The sequence below is a fragment of the Gossypium raimondii genome, chromosome 2, assembly GCF_025698545.1.
Source record: "Gossypium raimondii isolate GPD5lz chromosome 2, ASM2569854v1, whole genome shotgun sequence".
Lineage (NCBI taxonomy): Eukaryota > Viridiplantae > Streptophyta > Magnoliopsida > Malvales > Malvaceae > Gossypium > Gossypium raimondii.
In genome coordinates, this window is record NC_068566.1 from 86,626 (window position 1) to 114,235 (window position 27,610).

Here is a 27,610-nt window from a genome sequence, read left to right on the forward strand (position 1 = left end):
GTTTAGGTAGGACCAATGCTGAAGATGCTTTACCATGCCTATCTAGCCACTGCTACATGAGCAGCAGTTCTCACTATCTCCTTAAGCTGAAGCTTCCAAGCCATTAGCTCTAAAAGAAGTTTTCCAAGTTTAAACTCATAAGAATTGCCACCGTCATATCCTTCATTTGAGCTTTTCAATTTCAATACGTTCGTTTACCCTTTCAAATTCTAATCAGGAAACTCCAGACCGTCAGCTATCAACCACCACAAGAAACGGTATGAAGTAGTATTCTCCTGCGCAAAGAACAGATTTGAGGGAGTTAGTTCTCTAGGAGAAAGATGAAAACAATTTTCAGTATTAGTAAGAGAAGCTTAATTATACTAGTAAGTAAAGTTTGAAAATTAGCTAATTTGTGAAAAGTAAGGAGGATAGAAATTTAGAATAAAAGAATCAAAAGGCAAGACTTTTACAGTTCAGAAAAGAAAACCCCTAAAAGCAAACCAAAAAAACCAGCCACTCGGAGATCCTTGAATTGCGGTCCCGGAAGAAGCTTCGAATCTTTCTGAGCAAAACAACTCTTTGTCTTGTCTTGTCTTGTCTTGGTCTTTAAGTAACCTAATCTAGCCACCTACAAAAATAAAATTCCTCAACCAAGTCCGTTTAATATCTCAGAAATGAGGTTGCTTTTTTTCTGTTTCTTGATTCTCCTACCCTCTGGTTTCTCCACGCCCATCGCAATTCATGTGCCGGACGCCCAGAGCACCGGAATCCTGAGAGCCGGGGGGAGATCGCTGTTGTCTCTCTCGTGAGTTTTCTTTTCGTTTCTTTCTCAGAGTAATTTGTTTGTTATATTCCAATCAGTCAATCATCATGGACTACAAGGATTGTTTAAATGCTTTGCTACTTATTCATAATATAGTAATAATCATAATTATAATGAATCGAGCTTTAGAATATGGGTTTAGAATTGTAGCAGTAGAATTTCACTTTAAAAAAAAAAAATCTTTGATTTCGCTATTTTTGGACTGCCAGTTCAAGGTCGTTGCTCGGCCTCGTCTGTTTCATCAGTATTCGTATGAATGATGGCCTATGATAAGTTGATTATGATATATATGCATGTACTTCATCTTTTGACAATCGCATTGTTATATGCTACGTATTAGCATTGTATTTCAAAAGTATTACTACAGCTGCTCAAATCTTGCTACGGTTGAAACAGTGAGCAAGAAACAGAATTAGCTGCTAGAACCGATGGTACCATTGTTTTAAGGACTATAAACTCAAAGAGAGTAATCTGGTCGTTTGCCTCCGGGTCTCCCATTTACTCTTCCTATCAGGCTCCTCCGACATTGGATAATGGCAATGAAGCTGCCTCCCGACCAATCACTGCTTTCTTCATTGATTGTGGAGATGATTGGGAACTCTACGCGCATGCAACCCATTCTAATAAAATGGTATGTGCTAGCCTTTCTGCTTCAGTCTTTTTTCCTGATGTACATGTAGGTTTTGCCTCTCAAAATTTCTGTAACATCGAACCATGTTTTTAGCTTTTCATAATATTACTCTTTCTTTTGCCATTGCTCAGAGTCAGAACTATCTTAATCTTTATCTTGTTGTTGGACTTGCAGAAACTTCCTGTAACTGTTGAAGAATTTGTCAAACACATGCCCCATGTATCTGAGGAAGGGGCAATCACTGTTGGCTCTAAGAGGACAACTGTCTATGTGGTAGATGCTATGACTGGAAAGCTACTGCATGTTTATAGGTCACCTGATTCTCCATCTGCGCTGGAGCCCGACAAAGAGGGCACTCCTTTATCGGATAACGGTAATGGTAATAAGGAGCTGTTGAAGTCTGCTGCTTCTAGTACTGCTCAGCGTCGATTTCACATCACAAGGACTGATTACACACTGCAGTCTTTTCATCCTAACTCAGACAAGGTTTCATGGAGTCTAATGGTTTCAGAAATTGGGGCTGCTTTACTTTGCCAGGATGTTAAATTTACTGTGAATTCAAGTTATGAGTTTCCTGAAATTGGCAATGACTTTGGTTTGCCATTTCCATGTCAATCAAAAGGTATTGTTATTCGAGAGCATAATACGACAGAATATACAAGCACTTCTCATCATGATGATCCGATGCTCCCATTGTCTTCTTCTAATGCACCTACTTCACTGGCCAAGCTTGATAGCACATCAGATGACCGTCATAATAGGAAAATGCTTCTAGTGGCAGCTCCAGAGTCAAAGCTTCGATTGCCAGACAAAGTTGATAGATTATTGAACTTGTCTCAAGACAATGATAATGAAACAAGTGTCCCTCAGCCTCCTTTGGAGAATAGTGATTCTAGAATGTTTGGTGTACATGATCTGAGAACACCTCGTGCTGATGGCAAGGCCATTTTTGCCAAATATCCAGTAGTATTTTCCTTTATATTTTTCATAATTTTGGTGGGCTTTGTCATCAACCACGTTCTTTTGGCTAAAAGGCTTTCTGCGTTAAAAGACCAGCCTGTTGCTAATATAAACGTTGGATCCTCCAACAGAAAGAAATCTCGAAGATCACGGAAGATTAATGGTTCTATTGAGAAAAAGGATCAGCACTCATCATCTGGAAGCGAGGATGAATTTTCACCTGTTGGTGCTGACAACAAAAAATTGCTGGACCTTAATAAATTAGTTGGTAGCGTTGATGGACGTAGAATAGGTAAGCTAATTGTATTAAGCAAAGAAATTGCAAAAGGAAGCAATGGTACAATTGTCCTTGAGGGATTCTATGAAGGCCGAGCAGTTGCTGTGAAACGTCTTGTCCAAGCTCATCATGATGTTGCTTTCAAAGAAATTCAAAATCTCATTGTGTCTGACCAGCATCCGAATATTGTTCGATGGTATGGTGTGGAGTATGATCAAGATTTTGTGTATCTTGCTCTGGAGCGTTGCACTTGCAGTTTAGATGATTTGATTCAAATTTACTCAGATACACCTGGAAACTCAGTCCTCAGCAAGGACCCAGCAACACGTGCAATGGTTGGGCATAAAATTCACCTGGATTTGGTGAAAGGTGCCATGCAGGATCTTAATCTGTGGAAAGCAAATTGCCATCCGTCACCTCTCTTCCTAAAACTGATGAGGTTAGTGTGGGCTACAGTTAACTGTTAAATGATGAGATTGTTCATTTACTTTCGGGTTGATAATTTACAGGGTGGACTTTATCGTAATCTCCTACCTTGGTAACTTTCAGATTTGATCTAGTCCAACTTCTTCTTCATCCTTCATTGTTGTATCTGTACACAGGGATATGGTTTCAGGTCTTGCTCATTTGCATGATCTGGGAATAATTCATCGAGACATAAAGCCTCAAAATGTGCTAATAATTAAGGAAAAAACAGTGTGTGCAAAGCTTTCTGATATGGGCATTAGCAAGCGCCTTCTTGAGGATAGGTCTTCCTTGGGTCACTATGCTACTGGTAAGCATCTTTAATGTTTACTTTATTCATTATTCTCATAATTTATCTTTATTTCTTGAAATATATGCTTCCTAATGGTACATATATTCCCCCAGGATTAGAATTTAAGTTTTTCCAAATATTTTATTGGGTCATTCTGGAATTTGTAACCAATGAAATTCTGCTTATGATTTCTTAATGTGCTCTGCTGCCTATTTTAAAAGTTTGACTGTAGAACTTTTAACTAGTTATTTGTGCTAAAGTACTGTTTGATGATATATACAAATTTTTTTGCAGGCTGTGGTAGTTCAGGTTGGCAAGCACCGGAACAACTTCTTCTTGGTCGCCAAACACGTGCAATTGATTTATTTAGTTTGGGTTGTGTCCTTTTCTTCTGCATCACTCGGGGTAAGCACCCGTTTGGCAATCATCTTGAACGTGATATCAATGTTGTGAACAATCGAGTGAACCTTTTTCTAGTGGAGCATATCCCTGAAGCTGTGGATCTAATATCTTGTTTATTGAATCCTGAGCCTGAATTGAGGTATAATGATTGTTTTCTTACCGTCAAGTTCAGAAAATTTTCTGAAAGTGCAATAAACTTGATATTTGCTGTGCAGTAAACTTTTCTTTTTAATGTTAACAAGTATTTCTAATTTACTGCCAGACCAAGCGCATTGGAGGTGTTGCGTCATCCTCTATTTTGGAGTTGTGAGATGAAACTGTCTTTTCTTCAAGAGACTAGTGATAGGGTTCAATTAGAAGATAGGAAGGTTGACTCTGACATCTTGAAAGCATTGGAGAGTGTTGCACCAACGGCTCTCGGTGGAAAATGGAATGAGAAAATGGAACATGCATTCATTGCCAACATTGGGTATTACCGTCGTTATAAGTATGACAGTGTTCGAGATCTGTTGCGAGTCATGAGGAACAAATCACATCACTATAGAGAGCTTCCCATAGAAATTCAGGTTTGAATCTAAATCTAGCAGTTGCTCATTAGAATATGCTTGTTAATTGAGTTTGGTTGAATAGATGAAAGGTATCTGTGATATAGTGTGGCAATGAGTTGTGTCAGGTATTAGATGTATAAAAATTTTACAATGAAAAGGGAACCTGATTGTTTAAGATGGTCATTATCTTGAACTCAATTAGTAAAGGTATTCGTTCCTTTAAGACATATAAATATTTTACATTGAGGCATTCGTTCTTCTGTTTATCCTTTCCTCTGAATTAATTTTTGAAGCTGTGTTTTTACTGAATGATACAAAAACTACATTATTCCAATAATCATAATGATTTATATTGGATAAAAAAGCAATCTGGCACGTTTGGAGTGACATGGGAGATGCAAAGTTACCTCTTAAGAACATGAATGAAGTGCCCTGAACATTTATTGCTTGTGGTTAAGAAATTTTCCTTTGCTACTGATTGCAGGAACTAGTAGGGTCGGTTCCAGAAGGGTTTTATGGTTATTTTGCCAGTCGATTCCCGAGACTCTTTATTGAAGTATACAAAGTTGTTAGCAGGCGCTGCAGGGAAGAGGAATGCTTCCAGAAATACTTTTAAAGCAATGTTATGGTGTTTAAAGAGGTCTTTCAAAAAGTGCTACTTATAGCTGGCAGGGCTGACAATGTTTCTAATATCTCATTCCCCGGTAGTGTATATATAATTATGTAAATAATAGTAATAATATGTAATTTGTATCTTTGTTAGTTGATTTTTCGTTCTTTCATTTGCAATTTGTTAGAGGAGCTAATGAATTTTTACTAAAGACCCTATGAATAATTTGGAACCTCTTGGTAGAGCAAGTAACACCCCCATATCCGACCCGGTCGCCAAGTCAAGACATCAGGATGTCACATTTGTTGTTGAAGCAACTACTGAAAATTTCAAATAAATTTATCATATTATTTAATTAATGTAGACCATTAACTAATTTTTAGTAATAATTGAATTTATGATAGAATTAATTATGAGTTAAATAGCTCATTAAAACATCCACAATTAATCAAATGTCAAATTGTAAAGTTTATAAAGATTTTTGAATTGTCATCGTGACGTTGGGGTTTCCATGTTGTAACATGGCGAACTTCTCGTCGTGGTTTTGTCTCCATTTTCTTATAAGTTTCACGCTTTATTTATTTAGATGTCATTACATCTATTTCTAATCTCAAGTCCTCATAAAAACATAATATTCAATCAAAGATAATAAAGTTTATAAAATTAACATAAATATTAAAGTTTTACAAATAAGACCATTGGAGACCTTGCACTTGCAAAATTAGTTTACCCACTTGATGTATATTTCATATTTATTTCTAAATTGTGCCAATCAATTTAATTTTCATAAAATTTAACAAAGAATTCAATATCACATCAATTAATAATTATTTACTTATTATTTTATCAATTCGTTTAAAACATACTCACATGGATTAATCATTCCATCACCAACAACCATTTTGAACATTTCAAATTCATCTACTATATATATTAATATATTTTCCTCCTCCTCTTCATTCCACATCCTTTATGTATATATTTGTTAGAATTTTTAGCTTTTAGTGTATAACATGCTTATATGTAACATTATCTATAATTCCACTATTTACTTATGTGTTTATATCAAAGTTGTCCACTTGAGTCATAGTTACTAAATTATTTATATCTTGAGCTAAAGAAATCAAAATTAAGATTCGCTTGATGTTTTGAAACTAGACTCAAGTATTTTTTACCATAAAATTTAAGAATTTATAATTTAGCCAATAAGTACAATAAATTCTTCAAATTTGTCTCTATTATCTTGTTTGATGACTTGACATTTCTTTACTAAAAATTAATTATCTCTTAGTACGGGGTTTAGATGATGTTTTTGTTTGTTTCTTTTGAAAATATACTCATTAAGAATTTAAAATATAAATTTAAACCCCTAATAATTCTTTACAATTTTGATGATTTTTCAAAGTCGAACATGTGAACCAAAATCAATTTGACATTGTCTCACAAAATTCATATATCTCATAATATGAAATTCTTTTACTTATACCATTTTCTATGAAAACTAGACTCAATAGGCTTTAATTTCATACTTTAATTAACCTCTAATTCAATTTATACAATTTTGGTGAATTTTCAAAGTTAGACTACTACTTTGTCTAAAACTGTTTTAGTGCAAAATGTTGATAACCAAGTTTATTACACTCTCCTTTCTTTTCTCTACAATAGGCTTTAATTTCATACTTTAATTAACCTCTAATTCAATTTATACAATTTTTGGTGAATTTTCAAAGTTAGACTACTACTGCTGTCTAAAACTGTTTTAGTGCAAAATGTTGATAACCAAGTTTATTACACTCTCCTTTCTTTTCTCTACAATATTTCTCATCACTCCCTCTTATTTCCCTTCACTAACATATTAAGAACATAAAACTTTATATAAAAAACTCTACTTTAACATCAATTTCATGCTTTTTCAATAATATCAAACTTAAAAATATATTGAAATATTGATGTTCTTACCTTATCCTATTGATTTCAAAATTTAACTTGATTTTCTCTCTCCTCCAACTTCCATTTTCTTGAATCCAAGGTGATTTTCTTGTTCTCCATAGTCTCCTTATCACTTTTCTCTTTTGGTGATTATGAAAATTCATTGAAATTCTAAGTGAAAATGGTGGATTTTTTGTAGGAGAACCAAATTGTAAAGACAACAAAGGTTTCTTCTTCTCTCCCCCTCACTCATGTTGGAAAGATGGAGGATCCTCTTTGTTTTTTTTTCATCTTTCTCTTCTTTTATACTAGCTATTTATAATAAAATATTAGTAAAATATCTCATTTAAATATTAATAAAGTAATATTTATCTAATTAAATAATTATAAAATATCATCAAAATATCTCTAACATCATCATTGCCTTCTAGAGTTCTCTCTCTTTCTAATTAACCATTTTTCCTTTATGATCTTTTAAAATTTCATCATTGAATCATCACTTAATTTGGTAAAATTACAATTTAGTGCATTATACTTTTTTCGCTTATTCAATTTGGTTCTTATTAATCTATTTTCCTTAATTTCTAGATCCTCCTACCTTTAAGATATTTGCACTATTGACCTTTCACTTCAACTTTTCCATATTTATACTTATGCCACAAAACTTTTCACATATTTACAATTTAGTCCACTTCTTAATTTAATACATTATGTCTTACTTCTTGATTGAACTTTTAACTTTCTTTTATATCTTGCAACTTTCATTTTCATTGATCTTAATTTTTTTTTGCTAAGATTTTATCTCATATTATTTACTATAAAGGGGGTTTTGAGGATGTTATAGAGCAAGTGAGAATTCAATAACCCACCTTGGAAGTCAAATTTATGAAGAAAAAAAAGGAAAAATAAGCCTATACAAGCAGGACATATACCCTTAGCCTTTATGTGCTGAGGCTGATTGATTCTTACATAATATGCCTCCACTGCTTCTCTAAATTGATTTCCTTTTTTCAATATCTATTTTTGTAAAAATAAAATCATGCGGGGGGAACAAACATTACCTAGACTTCACCCCTATTAGTGGTAGCTCCAAGGCTTTTGTTTGAAGCAAATTCACTATTTCTTCTGATGGAGTAGCTAGTGCTATTTGATCCATCATCAGTACTCCGATTAGAGGTTCTCTCCATTTGCCTTCTCTTGGACCGACTTTTAACCTCCTCTTCCTTTTCATCAACGAAGGAAAGGAATGTCTGAATGCGTGCAGATCGAGCGCTTTGGCCTGAAAGATCGGATTCCTCAGAGTAGTGACGGCTGAACTGCCTTACCATTTTCAAGAAATACAGAAAGAGAGCTATCAAGCAAGCTAATCCACATATGAGAAATAGGCCCCAAAAGCTTCTAAGCTGAAGCCTGTCCACTTCCATTTTTGCACCTTGATAACTACATGCACGTCTTAACAGCCATTTGTCATGGATCCTTTGGAGATCTCCATTCTCTGAAAGTTTGAGAATGGCAGTTGACATGTCCACTGCTAGAGGAGAGTCCCGTGGAAAGGCCTGCCACATCAATACCATTAATTTTGTGTGTAAAACATACAATTACCAACAATATTAGTGCATTAAAAGCACCGCCACTTACAAATCCCCATCCATTTTTGGTGAACTCTTGGCCTACGATACTGAATTCACATCTGGTGGAGAGAAAGAGCTCTATATAAGCACGGTCATCCACCATTGCAGCCACACCACCCTTGTGGGGCCCATCTTTCAAAGCTTTAGCACATTCTTCCGGGGAATTAAGAGCAACCAGCCGTGATGCATCGATTTTTAGGTCGTCAATTAAATAATTTCGAGCAAATGATCCCTGCTGGTAGCCAATGGGATCCTTGCTTGATACCAAAGTTTCAATGCCCTTGATGGGAGAACTAAGTTGTTGCACTGTAAGGATGGAGGTAAGGCTGGCCGTGTAGCTAGAGTTGATTATGAGAACCACAAATAGCCAGATGATAAGAATTATGCGACCAAGTACACTGACAGTATTTTCTCCTGAAGATAACAGAACAAAACCAAGTAGCATAAACTTTTGCAAGTTCAATATATGGTACATCAATGGCTATTATGTATAGTAAAAGCTGATTACGGTTACGTATAGTGTCACTTACTGTGGGCGAAGAACCAAGTTGAAAAACTAAACCTGCAAAAGGAGTTTCAAATACAAAGTTACGTAGTAACTCAGAAGAAGAAGCAATCCCCCTCATGGCTTATTCATTTCAAAACAAAATGCAACCAAAATCAGATAGCACTAACCATAAAATAGTAACTACTTGTCTTCTTGGGGGGCCTCTGAACTCATCATTCATCCTATGCTCCAAAATCCAAACTACTGTTCCCACTAGCAGGAAAAAGATAGCTGTCACTGCCCACATCCTTCCTGTGAACGGCCTCAGAAAGGCAAAAGCATTAGAATTCTTCCTCCAAACTGGGGCTACCACAACTAATCCAGACTCAATATATGGCTGTGTGAAATCTGCCATCTTTGTTCTGTTAGTGATGATTGCAATGTCGCCTATTGCTGCATCGAATACCTGAATCATGATAAGAAGATCAGAACTTGATGATTACAAATGAAAGGAACCAACCAACCACCTTAAAAGATTTGGTTCATGGCACTTACACCTGCTGTGATCAAACGCACCAGCTCAGTGCCACTTGGGTTGGTACGGCCGTCCCCGAAGGGAATTAATTTGTATGGGACAGCATAGGGCAACAAATTGAGAGCAGCAGTGAATACATCAATGCAGTATCCTGTAATTACATCAGGGCCCCTTACTGACACAAATTCACGGTAACTAACACGATGAGGAACTCCAATCTTCAAATGTCTTCCACTGTTTGGAAATACCCATCCACGGGGTTTTTGCGTCGTTTGTCCAGGCCAAACAACTCCGTGTAACATTTGGCTTGTGCTAGAACGGTTAGGCAGTTTTTCCCAAAGGGTTTCTGGAAGTGCGGTTGATAAGCCAGAATGATTGGACCAGTATCCTACTCTTCTATAGCCAGTACCAATCACATTAATGATTTCAAATGCAGGATGAATGAGATTCCGATCACTAGTAAACCTGAAATCCCCTGTAACACCCTTCATATTGACGTTCAAAATGTTGTCAAGTAACAAGTTCCCTCCTTGAAACACGCTCAAAGCATCAAGGTGTAAGTTCCCTTCACTCAGCTCCGATGCTCTAGAATTATTTAAAAACGAAATGTTTCCTCCCTGATTGAAGAATCCATTGATTGCATGAGCTAGCAACCAGACTGTGTCATAGGCGTACAGACTGTAAGTGTTGAGTCCAATTAGCTTTCCTCTGGTTAAGTTGCTCCACCTTGAAACAAATCTCCTCTTGAGTTGTGAATCTGGAGTGTACATCCGCAGCGTAACAACACCTTGAATATCATCCATAGCATCTTGAGATAAGGGGGAGTTGGTTTCCAGGACGGTAGATAGCCAATTAGTAGCAATCCAAACATAGCCAGTTCCAAGCATTCCTAGATACTGAGCCACACTGAACACTTTCAGACCCCAGCTACCAGGAACATGTACAACCAGAATCCTAGACTCCCTCAAAGCCACCTTCACCAACACGTCAGTGATTTCATCCCGGGTGGGTTCTGGGCTTAAACGCGCTTTGTAGGAGATCCTGCATCGTCTTTCGGCCAGTTTATCCCCCAAAGCAGCAATCCCATTTCTGCCATGATCGTCATCCTCGTAGATTGCTATGACCTCTCTCCATTCATAATGGTCTATGATTTCAGCAATGGCAGACATCTGATACAAATCGTTCTGAGCAGTCCTCACAAAGAATGGGAACTGAATTGGAGACAGGGTAGGATCTGTGGATGAGAATGACAATAGAGGGACTCGCAGGACATTGGCAATATGGGAAATCACATGAGCCGTCACAGAAGATTGGGGACCAATTATGGCTACAGTCTCTCTCTCCATGAACAGTAAAGCTGCAATTCAATCAACGATGAATCCATAGAGAAGGAGAAATTCTTGAGCATGCAACTGTTAGTCTTCATGATAACAATAAACAAAAAGGACGTACCTTCCACTACTGCCATAAACCCACTGTAATTGGAGTCCTTCATCTGTAGTATTAATTTAGTTCCTGGAAGGATATCTGGGTTTGAATTTACATCTTCTATGGCTGTTTCGATTGCAATTTTTGCAGCTTTTCCGATAACAGTTTTGAATGAAAAAATAGCACCAATATTCACAACTGCAGGCCTTCCAGAAACGTTTGCTTTCAGTGGAAGACCATTGCACACGATCATAGACGTCAGAAGCCATAGGATGATATTCATGGTAAATTGCTGCCGCTGCTGCTTCATTAGAGTTGCTCCGACTCTGATAAAAATAGATCAGCAGAAAATGATACGTTGACTAAAGCTAAACCACGACAAGGCAATCAAACAATAGAATTAATAATAGCAGATCTGAAATAAGAAATCAGGATGAGGAAAACATAAGATCTTGTGCTCCGCTAATTTGCAAAACCCAAGAAAGGACCCAAGAAGGGTAATAAATAAATAAAACTAAAACTGACAAAGCAAGTGCCAGGCAAGCTATCAAATCACATAGTTGTAGCAGTAGTTAACATGAAAAAAAGAGGTTTAATTCAATTGACAAGATTGTAGAAGAAGCTTGGTACAAATATGAAAAGCGAAAACGACTTTTGGACCATAACTCACAGTAGCAGAGTAGGTGTAGCGTAGCAGCCATGAATTTCAAGTAAGAAACCCTGTCTGTTGTGATGATTTTAATGAAGGTGAGACTAGTGCAAAAAAAAAAAGAAAAAAAAAAGATAATAATTGGCATACATTTAACATGTGCTGAAACAACTGGGTTGCGCTTTGAGATTGGAGCCATTACTGAGCTTCATGAAAGGTGGACAGAAGCAACTAAAAGGATAACATGCGTAAGTTGGCGCCTAGTGTGAATTCCTGAGGATGAAAATTAATTGACAAGGAAAGAGGCAGGAATGATAAAATGACGCGGTGGAGAAATATATCATTTTGAAGTTGAAATGACTATGAGTGGCCCCTTAGTGGTGGTCCAGTACTGTCAAATATTCAGCAGCTTGAATGATTATTAGTATCTTAATATGCACTATGGTAATGCTAAAGCCGGATCTGTGGCATTTCTACTCAGCCAATGGAAGAATAGGTCAACTCACGCCATAGTCGAACACTCCATTCTTCCACAGGGTAGACACCCAACCTAAACCTAGTATAGAAAAGTGAACACAAACCCCACCCCTTTTGTAAGTGGCCTATGCTATCAAGTGCTTCTTCCACCTCATTAACATAATTTGTGCATTTCTTATATCATCCATGCGTTTGCAATTGCATGCTTATTACATTACTTGCTGCCTAGACTAGAGTGCCATTGGTGGATGATGCGTCTACAACTTTCGGGTTAATTACCACTGCTTCTAGCTCCTTAAACTATGTCCTACCATATTCACCACTTCACTTTAGAAATTAAATGGTCATAAGTTCATACATTATCTTCAATGTTTTCAATAATATATATCATACAAGTTGGTAAGGCTTTTCAGTCTGGCCCTCCTAAAGAAGCAAGTGATGGATACGTTTACCTAACACTAGGCAAACTCTAAATGAATGTACCGATTATGTAGATGTAGCAGACTCTTAAAAATATGATTATATTACTAAACAAATTAAAGGAGACAAAAGCAATGGCTCAGCTCTTCCTTGCATATATGTTCAAACACTATCCAATTTTATATATGATCATGGAGCACTACTTTTATGATTTGCAGCTGTGGGGAATAGATGCCTCATTGATTGCTCCCCTGCCCTGCCCTGCCAAGTCCATATTCCTTTTCTTTTCTTTTCTTTTCTTTTGTGGGTGATATATATTTGTTGCTTTGTCTAGTGTGGACTTAACTTATTATATCAAGGGATTCAAATATTCTTTCTTATCTCTAAACCTTCAAGCAATGTTCATTGTTATACAATTTTCATTCCATTTGCATTTACGTATGTATATGTTGTACATATTTTTTTCTTTGCTTTTTAGGAGTATTTGCTGCAAATGATTCCTTGAGGACGGACAACTGCACTTGGACAAGTGATTCCCACCAAATTCTATATAATTATTGTTATGTATATGGATAATAAATTTAACCAAACATCAATCACCTTATAATTGAAGATGGAGTTTAGTTAATTTTATTTTTAAGGTTAATATTCAATGGAAGTTCAAATATTGTCATATTTTCTTTTCTTTCTTAAACTTTTTATTTTTTATCATATATCATGTGTCACTCTTAAAATCTTACTACTAAAGTCTAAAAATTCAATTGGATCCACACATGTTGACTTGCGATGTGATTTAGGATTTACAACCGACCAATTATAAAAAATTAAATCGTTAATCTTAATTTAATATAAATTTATTTATTTAAAGGTTACATCCACACATTAATTTCTAATATAATTATTGTTATATATATAGATAATAAATTAATTTAATGGTTGGTATGTATATGGATAATAAATTAATTTCCAATCAATATATATTTTTAAAACGTACTTATAATAGTGATCAATTAAAAACATTAAGTATTGACATAAGGTCAAAAAATATTTTTTATTTTATTTTTAAATGATATATCTAAAATGATTGGTTTAAATAAATAATAATTGAATAATTATAAAATTACTTAAATAAAAAAATGAAAATCCCCCAGCATGGGGGGGGGGGGGAGACAATGAATAGCAGTTGCAATTATAACTGAAAAAGTGGTTGAAGCGTTGTGTAGGGAAGGCTGCTTTGGCTTTGAAGATGGTCGCTTTTGGTTGGATGAGTGCTAGGTGAGAGAGAGACGTTGATTGAAATCCAAACCAAGGGAAAGGTCAACGATGAGGAGGTGAAACACGTGTCAATAACCCAATCCCCTTTCAAGCTTTACCTATAATGTAGTGCGCAAAACTTGGAATCCCATAAACATATAATAACAGACTTCCGTTCCTTCTCTCTCTAAACGGTCCTCCCTTTCCTACTTCCATGCTTTGGTTTTGCATTTCTTCTTCTTCCTCTTTTAATACTATTTTCTTCTTCTCTTTTACGTTCTAAGTTTTGTTTGTTCTCTTGGACCTTCATAATTACACACATATAAGGTGTACCCAACCTGGCAATGGGGCTGCTTTTAGTTCCTCACACCAACCAATAAAGTTTCCAACTTGCAAAAGAAAAAACAAAACACAAGCTTTTCATACCATACGTCTGGGGTGGAGTGCATCTTAATTGAATCTTTGGATCAGGTGCTTCACCTTTTGGGCAGTTGATTCATGCAAAAATATGGGCTGTCTGTTACCCAATCTGACAGGCACCTTTTTTTCCCCTTTGAAATGATGGGTTAGTGTTATTTGTGTTTTTTTCTTTTTTGGTGGGTTGTGGAGGGGGATCAATGGCTCCAGCGACAGATGTATCTCCACATGCAACAAAACTAGAAGATGGAAGCTTCAAAAGTGGTTTCAATTCAATGGAGGATGAAAATGAAGACACATTGGGGAATATGACCCAAGCCAACGCTGCCAAACCTCCAAGAAGCCTCTCTGCTATACGCCATTGCTCAAGCTCTGCGTGGCTAATCGAACATGTTTGTCTTATCTGCCTTTTCTTTCTTCTTTAAAGTCCTCGGTTGCCTTTATGCTCTTGAGTTAGATTTCCAATAATTCAGTTGCATGATCAAGTTTAACCTGTAAATGTGTATTTACATTAGCATAAACTTGGGGTGAAATTTTCTTTTGAAGAACCAAAACATAAACTTCCCTTGGTAAACTACATTTTGGATTGAACTAAGCTCACCAACTCATGCTAACAATTATATTGTTGTTATTTTCAGTCTATGTAAAAGCTCTATAACGATTTCAGATTTCACCTAAATTGTTGCTTTTGTTTCATGGGATTCATTGTGAATTATTAGCCTCCTTTTTGATGTTCCCCTCGTTTACATTGTCACTCGAGTTGATGCCTGCTGCATAAGTTTTAAAACAAATTTCATGTAAAATAGTTCTGTTTTGGGTTGATGTAGGAATCAGTTATGGGTGCTGCGGGATTGAAGTCACCACCATCACGTGAAGATTCTTGCTTTCTACCTGTATTCCGTTCAGGAAGCTGTTCTGAGAAAGGACCAAAACAATATATGGAAGATGAGTTTATATGTATTGATGATCTGTTTCAGCATCTTGGCCCGGCTGCAAGCTTTCCTTGCCTAGGAGCATTCTATGGGGTGTGTAACTTTTGTTAGGTTAGATTACTTAAATTCAGGACACTGTTTTTGTAATTTCAGCGTATGGAACAATTCCTTTAGTCACCAGCCACCTTAGTACGCCTGTTTCGTAAAGCTTTGCACAATTATCAGATTTATCTAGCTTTGGACTATATATATAATGTAGAACTAAGGTTCTGCCTTTTTTTCCTATAGGTATTTGATGGGCATGGTGGTCTAGATGCAGCATCCTTCACCAGAAAGAACATTCTCAACTTCATTGTTGAAGACGCTAATTTTGCAACTGGAACAAAAAAGGCAGTTAAGCGTGCTTACGTGAAAGCTGATCATGCACTTGCAGATGCTAAATCTCTTGATAGGTCCTCTGGCACCACTGCTTTGACTGCTCTCATTTTGGAAAGGTAAGAAATCTGATGCTAAACATTTACTTTTTTTTAAACATATGCATTGTGCAGTTGGACGTTGATATGGTAAGGTTTGGCAGTGTGACATGATTTAAGTATGGTTGTTTCTGTCAGAACCATGATCATTGCTAATGCTGGGGATTCTCGAGCTGTATTGGGTAAACGAGGAAGAGCAATCGAGTTGTCTAAAGACCACAAACCCAACTGTACATCTGAAAGATTAAGAATCGAGAAACTAGGTGGTGTGATATATGATGGCTACCTGAATGGCCAGCTTTCTGTAGCACGTGCTCTTGGAGACTGGCATATTAAGGGCGCTAAAGGCTCGAAGAGTCCCTTAAGCTGTGAGCCAGAATTGGAAGAAATTTTGCTGACAGAAGAAGATGAGTTTCTGATAATGGGGTGTGATGGACTTTGGGATGTGATGAGTAGCCAATGTGCTGTGACAATGGTGAGGAAGGAGTTGATGCAGCATAATGATCCTGAGAGGTGCTCAAGAGCACTTGTGAAGGAAGCATTACAACGCAACACATGTGATAATCTAACTGTTGTTGTAGTCTGCTTCTCGCCAGACCCACCTCCGAAGATTGAAATTCCGAGATCGTATAAAAGGAGGAGCATATCAGCAGAAGGGCTGGATCTCCTCAAGGGTGTTTTGAACAACGAATGACCGAGTAATAAGAATTGTCTGTATCTTGTACAAAAAAGAAGAAAACAATGGAATTTAAACCAATTGGAGAGCCATTTTTCTGAATAATAACTGGTCCGTCCCACTTGCTGTGACGTGGATAGAAATAGTTGATGATTTCTTGAATCCTGGATAGTGTCCGGTGTATACATTTTTTTTCTTTTTTTTATTAGTATATTTTTTGAATTTGAGTTGGTAACATTTGAGTTACAATCTGAAACTGGTAATAAGTTGCCTGGGGCAACCTCAGCAAGTTTGATGTTAGTTGCAGGGATTTTTTTTCAGGGGCAATTAAGCTCCAAGTATGAGGTTATATTTTAATTGTAACAATTTATTTACTATTAGACACATGAAAAACATCTTACTCCAGAGAAAGTAAAGCTTGTAAAATTTGAGATTGAGATTGTTAATGTTTAATTACTTGCTATTACCTATGTTGCTCGGAATCTCTATCTTCTTAAAGTCCAGATGCCATATAATATCATAGCATCTACGTTGATAATGCTCTATCCATGTGTAGTTTGGCAATGGCATCCAACATGGGCCAAACTTTTAACCTTAAACCCAATATTTATATTAAGTTTAAGCCTACAAATACAATGGACTGGAGTACACTATATTGATCGAGCATAGCCCATTGGGAAGATACGAGCGAAAATGCTGATGCCTATCTATCGCCTATGGATGATTTCGTGAACAGAGAATTGCACCAAAATCATCACTCACTGCTCGCTCTGCTAGAAACAAACAAACTAACTAAAAGAAAGGAGGAATATGTATGTATGTATGTAGGATCCAGGTTCTTGTGTTGGTCTCTTCAAGTATTCATGCCACGGAACAGAACACACAGGGAAAAACCAAACCCAAAAACAAAATAATAAAGTCAGCACAGGGCAAGAGCCAAAAAATCTTACTTATATCTACGATATTTCTTCGTATCTTATCCAAAAGATGTGAAGAAAAAGTTAAGGGGGTGGCAGTGAAATTATGAGTTGAATTTGGAGGGGAGGGAGGGACAGTTTGGCAAACACAGAAAGACAATGTGGTCTCTATCAAATGGCCCACAAAAGATTATGGTGAATCATGCTTAAGCGGCAAACCGACAGTGGCTGCTGAATGGTAGCCTTGCTGGCTTTGATCTTTTTCTTTATTCTCATCTGCTTTGCGTGTTTAACTTCAACTTGTCTACATACTTCAACTGTTGAAGATTTTTTTTAGATAGGTTGCACGGCTTATCCCATCTGCCCCTCTGAACAATTATCATAATCTTATATTCATCTCACCTCATGTGCATTTGAGTTGGTTGTCTGTTTGTACTTTATTTCTTCAAGTAAACGACAAAAGAAAAAGATAGGATCATTAAAAAAATCTTAACGTGCCCCATCCCCTACATTATTTTACAACTTCTGCTCTTTCTTCTGCAGAATGCATATTGTAAAGGGGTATTTTCAGCTCCCATTTAGATCTGTCAAACTCCATCAAGTTGCACTCGTCTGTCTGTCTTTACCTAATAACAAGTGAACTGAAACAACATTCCCATCTATTCTCATCTCCTCCGTCTAAGAATTAAAACATCCCAAGTTCTCAACCAATCTACTCTTGTTTTTCTTCAAAATCTTACACTCATCACTCTTTTGGTCCAGATATGGGGTTTGATAAGGAAGCAAGCTCATCCTCGCATGTGCTGCAAGTGCCACCCCTCCCAAGAGAAGATACCCCCTTGTTGGGCCAACCACGTCGCCTGTCTTCCCAGTCAAAGACCTTTGCAAACGTCTTTATAGCTATAGTTGGAGCAGGCGTCCTCGGCCTTCCTTACACCTTCAAGAAAACTGGCTGGCTCATGGGCTCCCTCATGCTCTTCTCTGTTGCTCTCCTAGCCTATCACTGCATGATGCTTTTGGTTTTTACTCGCCGCAAGCTGGAGTCTATCCATGGCTTCTCCAAGATCAACTCCTTCGGTGATCTTGGCTTCGAGGTTTGTGGCCCCCTTGGTCGCTTTGCGGTAGATATCATGATAGTTCTTGCCCAAGCTGGTTTCTGCATTAGTTACCTCATTTTTATTGCCAACACTTTAGCCTATGTCTTTAATGCTGACAATCAGGCAAGTATTCTTGGGTTCAGTTCCAAGACTGTTTATCTGTGGGCTTGTTTTCCATTCCAGTTAGGTTTGAATTCAATTGCAACGTTGACCCATTTAGCTCCTTTGAGTATCTTTGCGGATGTAGTAGATCTTGCAGCTGTGGGAGTGGTGATGGTAGAGGATGTTTTGGTTTTCTTGAAGAATAGACCCGAGTTAAAGGCTTTCGGTGGTTTCTCTGTATTTTTTTATGGCCTGGGGGTGGCTGTTTATTCTTTTGAAGGAATAGGGATGATATTGCCATTGGAATTAGAGGCTAAATACAAAGATAAGTTTGGGAAAGTATTGGCCTTATGCATGGCATTCATTTCTCTGCTGTATGGAGCATTTGGGATATTGGGATACATGGCTTTTGGTGAAGAGACCAAAGATATAATCACTACCAACCTGGGAGCAGGGTTAATAAGCACTCTGGTGCAACTGGGTCTATGTGTGAACCTGTTTATAACATTCCCATTGATGATGAACCCAGTTTACGAGGTGGTGGAGAGGCGGTTGTGTGATTCTAGATACTGCTTATGGCTAAGGTGGGTAGTTGTTTTGGGGGTAAGTTTAGTGGCACTGCTGGTCCCAAATTTTGCAGATTTCTTGTCTCTAGTGGGCAGTAGTGTCTGCTGTGCTCTGGGGTTTGTGTTGCCTGCTGCTTTTCATTTGATGGTATTCAAGAAGGAATTAGGGTGGGATGGATTGATTATGGATGCAGTCATTGTGGTTCTGGGTGTGATTATGGGAGTCTCAGGAACCTGGTCTTCGCTCCTGGAGATATTTGCGTCCAAGGCCTAATGATTTCCTTTCTTTTTTCCTCTCTTGAGGTGAGGTGATCATATGAACGACTGTTAATACCAATGATTGAGAAGAAAGACATACAACTTGGCCATGTATGATACCATTTAATTCCTCCACAAATTGGTGTATTTTCATAACAGTTCAATCATTGTGTTTGTGTACATTTTTCTCTCTATGCTGCTTCTATTGTCAAATCATAGCAAATTGCAACTTGTAATCGGCAGGGTGAACGAAATAATACTATTTGAGAAAAGGAATACACCAGCAAGTTGCACTGCATGAAAAACGAGTTTATATACAATTTTATATTTTACATATCAGATGCTAATCACCTACAACCAGACTCCAATAAAATATATAATGATTAAGCACCTTTTATCATTTATTCTATACATATAGAGAGAGCAAAATCTTAAATCACAAGAACACCTGATTTAATTGCCTTTATATTTTTCGCTTTCACTAAAAAGCACTCCGTTTATCAGAATCTTCTCTCGGACTCTGGCTCTCCACTGATGTCTTAAATGGCCCAGTTGACCTGAATGGATCAGTATCATCAAACAGTGGTAACTCATGACCATGATCAAATCCTCTACTGCTTCGTGTGGAACCAAACCTTGCTAGCGAATGTTGTGCATCAAACCAATCATACCCATAACCATTATCAAGCGAGGAGAGTTGAAAGAGTCCATTTTCTTGAATGCTGAATGAATCATACCCAGAGCTACTATCAAATGACTAATCTTCCCATCCTTCACAAAACTTCTGGGAGCTCCCATAATGATAAGCAGGGGTACCTGGAACAGAATCAGCAAAAATAGACGAGGTTTGCCCCTTGAACAACTTATCCTCATAGACAGGAGAGCTTGGAATAGATTCTGCAAATATGGCCGAATTCTTCCCCTTGAACATGTTATCTGTATAGGCAGGAGTGCTAGGAACAGAATCAGCAAAAATAGATGAGCTCTTTCCCTTGAACATGTTATCTGCATAGGCAGGAGAATTAGGAACAGAATCTGCAAAAATAGATGAGCTCTTCCCCTTGAAGACTTTGTTTTTATAAGCAGGGCTGCTTGGAATAGAATCCGCAAAAATAGACGAGCTTTTCCCGTGGAACATGTCCCCTATGTAGGCAGGGATTCTCGGAACAGAATCCTCAAAAGTGAACGGGCCTTTCCCTGGGAACAAGTTTTCTGTTTGGGAGGACTGCGTTCTTATGGGCTTTATGTTGAAGTCACCAAGACCAAATGTAGAGTTATTATCATGCTCATCAGGATCCATTTTCTCCTGCAAAGGACGTATTCTTTAGACCATTTGTGGTTTTCATTACAATTCTGACAAATCTTCTCATCAAACAAACAACATCCAGTCGGGAAAAGATTGAATGAAGACAAAATACTAGAATTTTGATATCCACAGAAAGTGATAAAAAGAATCTAAGGCTTCCTTATGATAAAAAGACAGCACCACTACTGTTTGTCACATAAGAATCCTGGAATTCTTGAGATGCTTATCTTCTGTACTACTTATAGCTGGACTTCCAGAGGGACTTTCTTCCAGGCTATCCTCTCTTTGCTCATTTGCCAAGTCTTTCTCATGGATCCATTCGCTTGTATTAAGAATCTTACATGTGTTAGCGCCAGCAGCCGTTTCCTTTTGAACTTGTGAAACTTTTGGTTTTGGAGGGGCTATGACATTTTGTATATCACGAGTGAGCTCCTTTACACATGTGAATCCTAAAAGGAGAGTTAGTGACAGTTCATCAGAATTGTATACAGATTACAGAATAGTCAGAAGAAAGTACCATGTCAAATTGATACATTACAATCAACATTATGTTAAGGACATGCAAAGTCCATTACTAAATGCGGTTCACCAAGCACTATAGTTTGGACAACAAAAGATAAAAATGCCCTAAAGATACATACTTGTTTCTTCAAACTTGTCCCAATCTTCATACCAATCAGCCGCGAGGTTTGGAAAAGAGTTCTTTCATTGCGCGAGGTTCGAAGATCAGTTACAGGATGGCAAAGAGAATTGCATTGGGCTATTGAGAAATTTAAAGGGAAGACAATGTTGATTGCTATTCTTAAGGTTCCATGGAATGTGCACATTTACTTGATAGGCGAGAAAGAGAAAATAAATTGTTGAAACATTTGCCATATATATAGTGTTTATTTTTATCCCATGTGCCAACATAATCAGAAATCAGAAAATAAACTGTATTGAGAGTAATAGATCAGTTAAATAGTAAAATAGAATCTCATCTTTACACGTATAGGTAGTTTATAAGATGACCAATAGCTGCTCAAAATGCAACCTAGTGATCCACCAGTTATATCCATGCAGATATTGCATGACCAACATGACACTTCAAGGACAAAAATATTTTAACCAGCATAATTGAGCTAGCAGTAGATAAACCAGAAACTGACAATCAACCAATCATAGACTACCTCTAAGTGAGCCTCCAGCTTAAGAACAGATGGCGTGACTGATCACCGGTAATTTTTCCATCTCTATCGGTGTCAACTTGTACAAATACTTTTGTGTACTTCTGTACATCAGATTGAGTTATCTTAGGCCATGGGGGCTGAGATTGAGTTGATTCTCTAGAAGCCAAGTTCCCAGGTCCAGCAGGAAATCCAGTTGAACCAGAGGCCGCATTGCTTTGGACTGTAACCTGCTGGTTCAGTTTACTTGTTGGATGACCGTATGATACTGACCACCCACATGTTGTTGAGAAAGTGTACTCAGCAAATAATCAGTTGGCCTTGGCTTTAGAGAAGTACGGGGACCTGGTACTGGAATGGAGGTCATTGAGACAGTTGAGCTAGTTGCAGGTGATGCGGCTGCCAAAGAAGTTGCTTTGACTGCAATGAAGTTGCAGAGAAGTCACCAAGAAAGGAATCAGAGACAAACCCCTTTCCCGAAGCAACCAGTTCTTTGGGATCCTTTTCTGTTAACTGGCTGGATGGCATATCTTGCCTTTTTACAGTAGTAGAGGATATCTGCCTAGGAGTTGCTAGCGGTCTTGGTTGCATAAAAAGTGTCAAACCCAAAGATGTCTGTCCAAATCCATCTTGGCTCGTAGAAGGACCAATACCTTGGCTATGAACTTGGTTATTAGCACCACCTATAAGACCACCCGAGTTTCTACTTTGCCAATTAATTGAGGAGTTTGAAGTTGGAAGACGAGGAGCCACAATGTTACCTCCCATCAGCATGCCTTGTGCAGCAAGAACTTGCTCTGTCTGTGATGAAATGATGGAAGGCATTGCTTGGGTTGGCCTCATAACCTGGTTTTGCTGTGATTGGAGATGCTGATGATTTACACCTACATTACCAAGGCCAGGTGTCCCTAGTGTTGCTAGATTGGACTGTGGTGTAGGTACAGTTGCAAGGTTTATCTGGGGAGCAGGAATTTTAGCTGAAGCAGGGCCGTACAGTGCAGCATTTATCATATCTGGAGTCAAATCTCGCTTACTTTGTGCCACAGTAACAAATTTAAGGGCATTATAAAATTCTTGTCTACCAAGATAACCTAGTGTCTGCTGGTCAGCATGCATCAAGACCTGCAAATAGAAACATCAATTGAGTGCGACAAAAGGAATGTTCCCACAAATTAAACCAAACAGATACAATAATTCTCCACAAGGACAAGAGTTGTAAAACAATCTACCGAACCCCTAGAAGTATTAGGTACCAGTTCTTTCCGAGCAGTGCACTGCTAAAAAACATTTTGATGTTCTCCATATGATTTTTGAACAAAAAATGATAGTATGATACTTAAGAAAAAAAATAAAAGCATGTCAGTAGTGGCTCATACATAATATCGCTACAAATTAAAGAAGAATTAACTTGCTAAGCTGAGTGAAAACCATATAACAATTTTGTGTTGTCGTTCTCCTTTTATCTCAACCAAAACCAACGAATGGAATAACAACTGAATGGGAAAAAGAAGTCAAACTAACTCCAACAAAAAAAAAAATCACCGAGCAAAGAAGAAAGGTTCAGTATGATTTGTAGGAGAAACAGAAAAGGCAAGAGGGAAATGACCTGAGAGAGAGCGTTCTGGGACCAAATTGGAGCTTTGAAAAAAGGCAACAGCCTCGGCTCCACTGATCTGGCGTTCCTAAAATAAGCAACGAACAGATCGGTATTGTTAGGAATATCCCGCCACCGCCAAGCTGGAATTTAAAGTTCCAGGATTGGAAAAAACGTCGAGGAATAGAAAATCAGATGGGAAATGGATACATAACATAACCATAAATCATCCAATTCCACAGTCGAAATGTTAAAGAACACTAAACTGATTGCTTGCACCCGACGAAATCAGAAATTAGAAAACTTCAAAGGGCCACCTACGATGTTGATTGGCTTACCTAGGCGGGAAGTGACGTCGTTTGTTTTATTGACCGTGTCGCACACAAATTACATACTGCAACTTGCGGCCTCAGTCAGTGTTATAAAAGGGATTATAACACTACTGGTATTAAACTATTAATACTTGGGAAAAAAAGTAATGATACTATAGTTGAGCAAAAACAAGCAATCATGTAATTAGCGATGATGCATTAGATCTCATCAGAAACCAAAAAGGGCAGGTGGAAGATGAAACTAAGTCATCGTCCAAACCTAAGACAAACATCACCCCACCTACTTACCTACTAGATCGCTAATGAGCCAGGTGAGGATCATTATATGGGCTTCCGGGATGAAAACCAAATGCAAATTGCCCAAAGCCCAAGCCAACATGTCCAGGGGGCAAGCAAAAGAGCCTTATGTTCAAATGAGGATGGCGCAGCAGGGAGGGCGGCACCATGAAGCCAACATGGGACGGGACACCTGTTGCATTATTTTGCACCGTTTCTATTCAAAGCCACACACAAAATTAACACACCCCCCGCCCAAAAATAGCAAACCATAAAAAAAGCACCAGGCCACAACAAAAAGGAAAGTAAAAAAAAAGGATAATAAAGCAAACAAATCGCCAAATATATAAACAAAAAACTAACCCAACAATCGACGAAAAAACAAATTCCGTTTTTTCGTTAATTTCCTCCCAACGCTGATCCGATCACAATTGCCGACATGTCTTGTTCTTCATCATCGGGCTCGGAGGAAGATGACGAGGGAATCGACTCTTACAGGAAAGGAGGATATCATGCCGTCCGGATCGGCGATCCATTCGCCGCTGGTCGTTACATCGCTCAGAGGAAGCTGGGTTGGGGTCAGTTCTCCACTGTTTGGCTCGCTTACGATACCCAATCCTCTGTATGTCCCTCCTGTTCCTTCACCTTAGATTTTCTTCTGCTTTTTTTTTTTTATGATCTGGGTCTTATTTCATTTTGCACCTTTTTTTTTTTTTTGTTCTGGGTCTTATAGGCTCTGCTTTCCGTTTAACCGTTATTGTCAGTATCCCCTTTCCCGCAAGTATTCATTTTTGGCTTTTTCTATAAAGAATCTCTACGACATTATTATCCGTTTCGTTTCTTCTTACTCTTTTTTGGGATCGGCGATTGATGCCTAGATATTTTGCTATAAGTATATGGTCAGATGAAATATGCAATAATAATCAGGTTGATTAAACTTTTTAAAGGAAAAAAGAAAACCTGATCTGAAATCTGAATAGTATTTCTTGTATGAGTTGTCAAATTCTTTGCTTTTTGTAATCTTATGCTTCCTCTTGATAAAAGATGTTGATTTTTGGAAATTTTCTTGAAAAAAAAAGAGAGGGTATCCCTTGATTTTTCTTGATTAGCATCATTGTATTATCTAAACCATTTCTCTTTTGAACCAGAAATATGTTGCTCTAAAGATCCAGAAAAGCGCACAACAATTTGCACAAGCTGCACTTCATGAAATTGATGTCCTTTCATCTATTGCTGACGGAGACCCCTCAAACTCGAAGTGTGTGGTGCACCTGATTGACCACTTTAAGCACAGTGGTCCAAATGGCCAACATCTATGCATGGTCCTCGAATTCCTCGGTGATAGCTTACTTCAATTAATCAGGTTTAACCGTTACAAAGGGCTTGAATTGAATAAAGTTAGGGAGATCTGCAAATGCATTTTGATAGCCCTGGATTACTTGCATAGGGAGGTTGGTATAATCCACACGGATTTAAAGCCTGAAAATATTCTTCTCTTTTCCACTATTGATCCAGCCAAGGATCCAGTTAGATCTGGTCTTACTCCAATTCTTGAAAGGCCTGAGGGGGGCACCCTAAATGGTGGATCTACCATGAACATCATTGAGAAAAAATTGAAACGGAGAGCCAGAAGAGCAGTTGCTAATATAGGTGTTAGAAGAGATTCAATGGGAGTAGAAGCTCCAAAACCTGCAAGATGTCTTGATGGGATTGATATGAGGTGCAAGGTTGTGGACTTTGGAAACGCATGTTGGGCTGACAAACGATTTGCAGAAGAGATTCAAACAAGGCAGTATAGAGCTCCTGAGGTCATACTTCTATCTGGGTATACCTTTTCCGTTGATATGTGGTCATTTGCTTGCATAGCCTTTGAGCTCGCTACTGGTGACATGATGTTTGCTCCTAAAACAGGACAAGGCTTCAGCGAAGATGAGGTATGACTGTTCTATGCATCACACTTTGGAAATGATTTTCCTTGTCCTATTTTTGCGGGGTATGTGTTTAGAAAATAGGAATAGGAAGTAGCTCAAGGAAAACAGTATTTTCTATTTGTCTGGCATGATGCCAGATTAGGATCATCTTTGTTCTTCACCTATCATATATTTAGTTATTCTACTTGCATTGCAGCTGTCATATTACCATTTTTTTCATCCTTCCCCTCTGATCCTGCCATTATAGTGTGATCTGGTTTCTTTTCTTATAGGTATCATACCAGAAAAGAGCTATAAAAAATAACTGTGCTGAGTAGAAGGCAGGCCTGCATCATAGTAATCATGTTCATATTTAAGTCAAATCAAATTAGTTTTTTCATATACACATGTGAAGTGTCTCATGGTTTTAACAGCGGCACTTGTTACTGAGATTTAGTTATTGTCTTTGATTAGCATATTATTATGAATATATTTATATGCCCACTATTATTTGTTTGTTTGTTTGTTTGTTTGTTTATTTATGGATCATAATAATAATAATTAATAATAACCCTATAGATAAAAGGAGGAAAGGACCACTGGGAATAATATTAGTCATTTGGTTGCTTGCAGGATCACCTTGCTCTCATGATGGAACTTCTTGGAAAGATGCCTCGGAAGGTAAAATTATTTCTATATTAATGTCCTTTCCTAGTTATAAAATTGTTGTGATAGAAATGTTAATATATGCATGTGAAACCAGATTGCCGTTGGAGGAGCTCGATCAAAAGATTTTTTTGACAGGCATGGGGATCTGAAGAGGATTCGGAGACTGAAGTTCCTGCCACTGGATCGATTGTTGGTGACTAAATATAAATTCTCTGAGACTGATGCACGTGAGTTTTTGGAGTTTCTTTCTCCTCTTCTTGATTTTTCCCCAGAGAAGCGACCAACTGCTCAGCAGTGTCTGCAACACCCATGGCTGAACCTGAGGAGGTCAGATGGTCAATCTAACATGGATGCTGGAATGAGCAAACTTAAGATTTAAGGTGGGCAAGAGAAGAAGGGATTAAAGATTCCTCCCTCCACCTGTACGACTATTGATTGTGTTTGTTTTAATTGTTTTAATTTTTTGGGCTTGTGACATTTTCAATAAGATTTTTTTTTTTTTCTTCTTCTTCTTCTTATTTTTGATTAATGGTTAACCAAGTATAAAGTAATAACTATTGTGAGGAAATGACAAGGGAGTTTTAACTTCGATAACTGAATGTGTTGCTCACATTGTTTTCAAGTTAATTATATACCAGTTCCATATTATGATTGGAACACCATTACCATCCAGCTATTCTACTCCAAGTTTTCTTCAGTTATGATTATGAATCACACGGCTATGTGTCAGATAAGTGTTGAATGAATCCTCTTTCTTGTCATCATGTCATGATTTGGATCAACCACTTTGCTCATCAATTATTGATTCTTCTTGTAGAAAAAAGGGGTTGTTGTTATATAGATTTCCAAGAGCAATCGGTGTAGTAGATAAGAGTGCTGATTTCAACTTTATTTCTATAGATGAAATTTTAAAATTAACAAAAAAGTGCTCACGTTTAGCTATTGAGAGAGTAAGAGTGTTGCACGTATAATTGTGTTCCTCCTTCCTTTTCTCCTCTCTATACACAACCAAATATCCTTCTCCAATTTTTGGTATAACTTGGGAGAGCCGATCGCAAACGAAAAAAAAAAACAAAGCACCACATTACTACACTTTAGCAACTGTCAGCAGGTCCTAGA

General features: G+C 37.7%; 5 protein-coding genes and 1 pseudogene across 6 annotated transcripts; 4 read left to right on the forward strand and 2 right to left on the reverse strand.

The window, feature by feature from the left end:
- Positions 1–267: 267 nt before the first annotated feature.
- On the forward strand, positions 268–5,238 carry LOC105787383 (serine/threonine-protein kinase/endoribonuclease IRE1a). The gene is made up of 7 exons (XM_012613745.2): positions 268–787; positions 1,202–1,436; positions 1,611–3,112; positions 3,276–3,448; positions 3,725–3,971; positions 4,095–4,398; positions 4,865–5,238. The coding sequence occupies exons 1-7, from the start codon at positions 657–659 to the stop codon at positions 4,994–4,996; spliced, it is 2,724 nt and encodes a 907-aa protein (XP_012469199.1). The 5' UTR covers positions 268–656; the 3' UTR covers positions 4,997–5,238.
- Positions 5,239–7,775: 2,537 nt separating this feature from the next.
- LOC105787382 (glutamate receptor 3.6) lies at positions 7,776–11,967 on the reverse strand. Of its 2 annotated transcripts, XM_052623977.1 has the most exons (8): positions 11,800–11,945; positions 11,671–11,724; positions 11,025–11,326; positions 9,593–10,929; positions 9,226–9,503; positions 9,081–9,112; positions 8,558–8,964; positions 7,776–8,475 (listed from the first exon to the last, which is right to left on the reverse strand). In XM_052623977.1, the coding sequence occupies exons 3-8, from the start codon at positions 11,308–11,310 to the stop codon at positions 7,981–7,983; spliced, it is 2,835 nt and encodes a 944-aa protein (XP_052479937.1). In that variant the 5' UTR covers positions 11,311–11,326; positions 11,671–11,724; positions 11,800–11,945; the 3' UTR covers positions 7,776–7,980. The 2 variants fall into 2 exon arrangements, with proteins under 2 accessions (XP_052479937.1, XP_012469198.1); XM_012613744.2 differs by lacking the exon at positions 11,671–11,724 and having other exon boundaries at positions 11,800–11,967.
- A 1,983-nt stretch (positions 11,968–13,950) lies between these two features.
- LOC105787385 (probable protein phosphatase 2C 47) lies at positions 13,951–16,768 on the forward strand. The gene is made up of 4 exons (XM_012613747.2): positions 13,951–14,609; positions 15,045–15,242; positions 15,438–15,643; positions 15,761–16,768. Exons 1-4 carry the CDS (start codon positions 14,418–14,420, stop codon positions 16,314–16,316), a joined length of 1,152 nt encoding a protein of 383 aa, XP_012469201.1. The 5' UTR covers positions 13,951–14,417; the 3' UTR covers positions 16,317–16,768.
- Positions 16,769–17,734: 966 nt separating this feature from the next.
- Positions 17,735–19,418, forward strand: LOC105787389 (amino acid transporter AVT3C). Its single transcript, XM_012613754.2, has one exon. It carries the CDS (start codon positions 17,980–17,982, stop codon positions 19,252–19,254), a length of 1,275 nt encoding a protein of 424 aa, XP_012469208.1. The 5' UTR covers positions 17,735–17,979; the 3' UTR covers positions 19,255–19,418.
- An 82-nt stretch (positions 19,419–19,500) lies between these two features.
- LOC105789416 (uncharacterized) lies at positions 19,501–24,015 on the reverse strand (annotated as a pseudogene).
- Positions 24,016–24,169: 154 nt separating this feature from the next.
- Positions 24,170–27,163, forward strand: LOC105787388 (uncharacterized). The gene is made up of 4 exons (XM_012613753.2): positions 24,170–24,534; positions 25,061–25,846; positions 26,456–26,503; positions 26,586–27,163. Exons 1-4 carry the CDS (start codon positions 24,352–24,354, stop codon positions 26,868–26,870), a joined length of 1,302 nt encoding a protein of 433 aa, XP_012469207.1. The 5' UTR covers positions 24,170–24,351; the 3' UTR covers positions 26,871–27,163.
- The last annotated feature ends 447 nt before the right edge of the window (positions 27,164–27,610 follow it).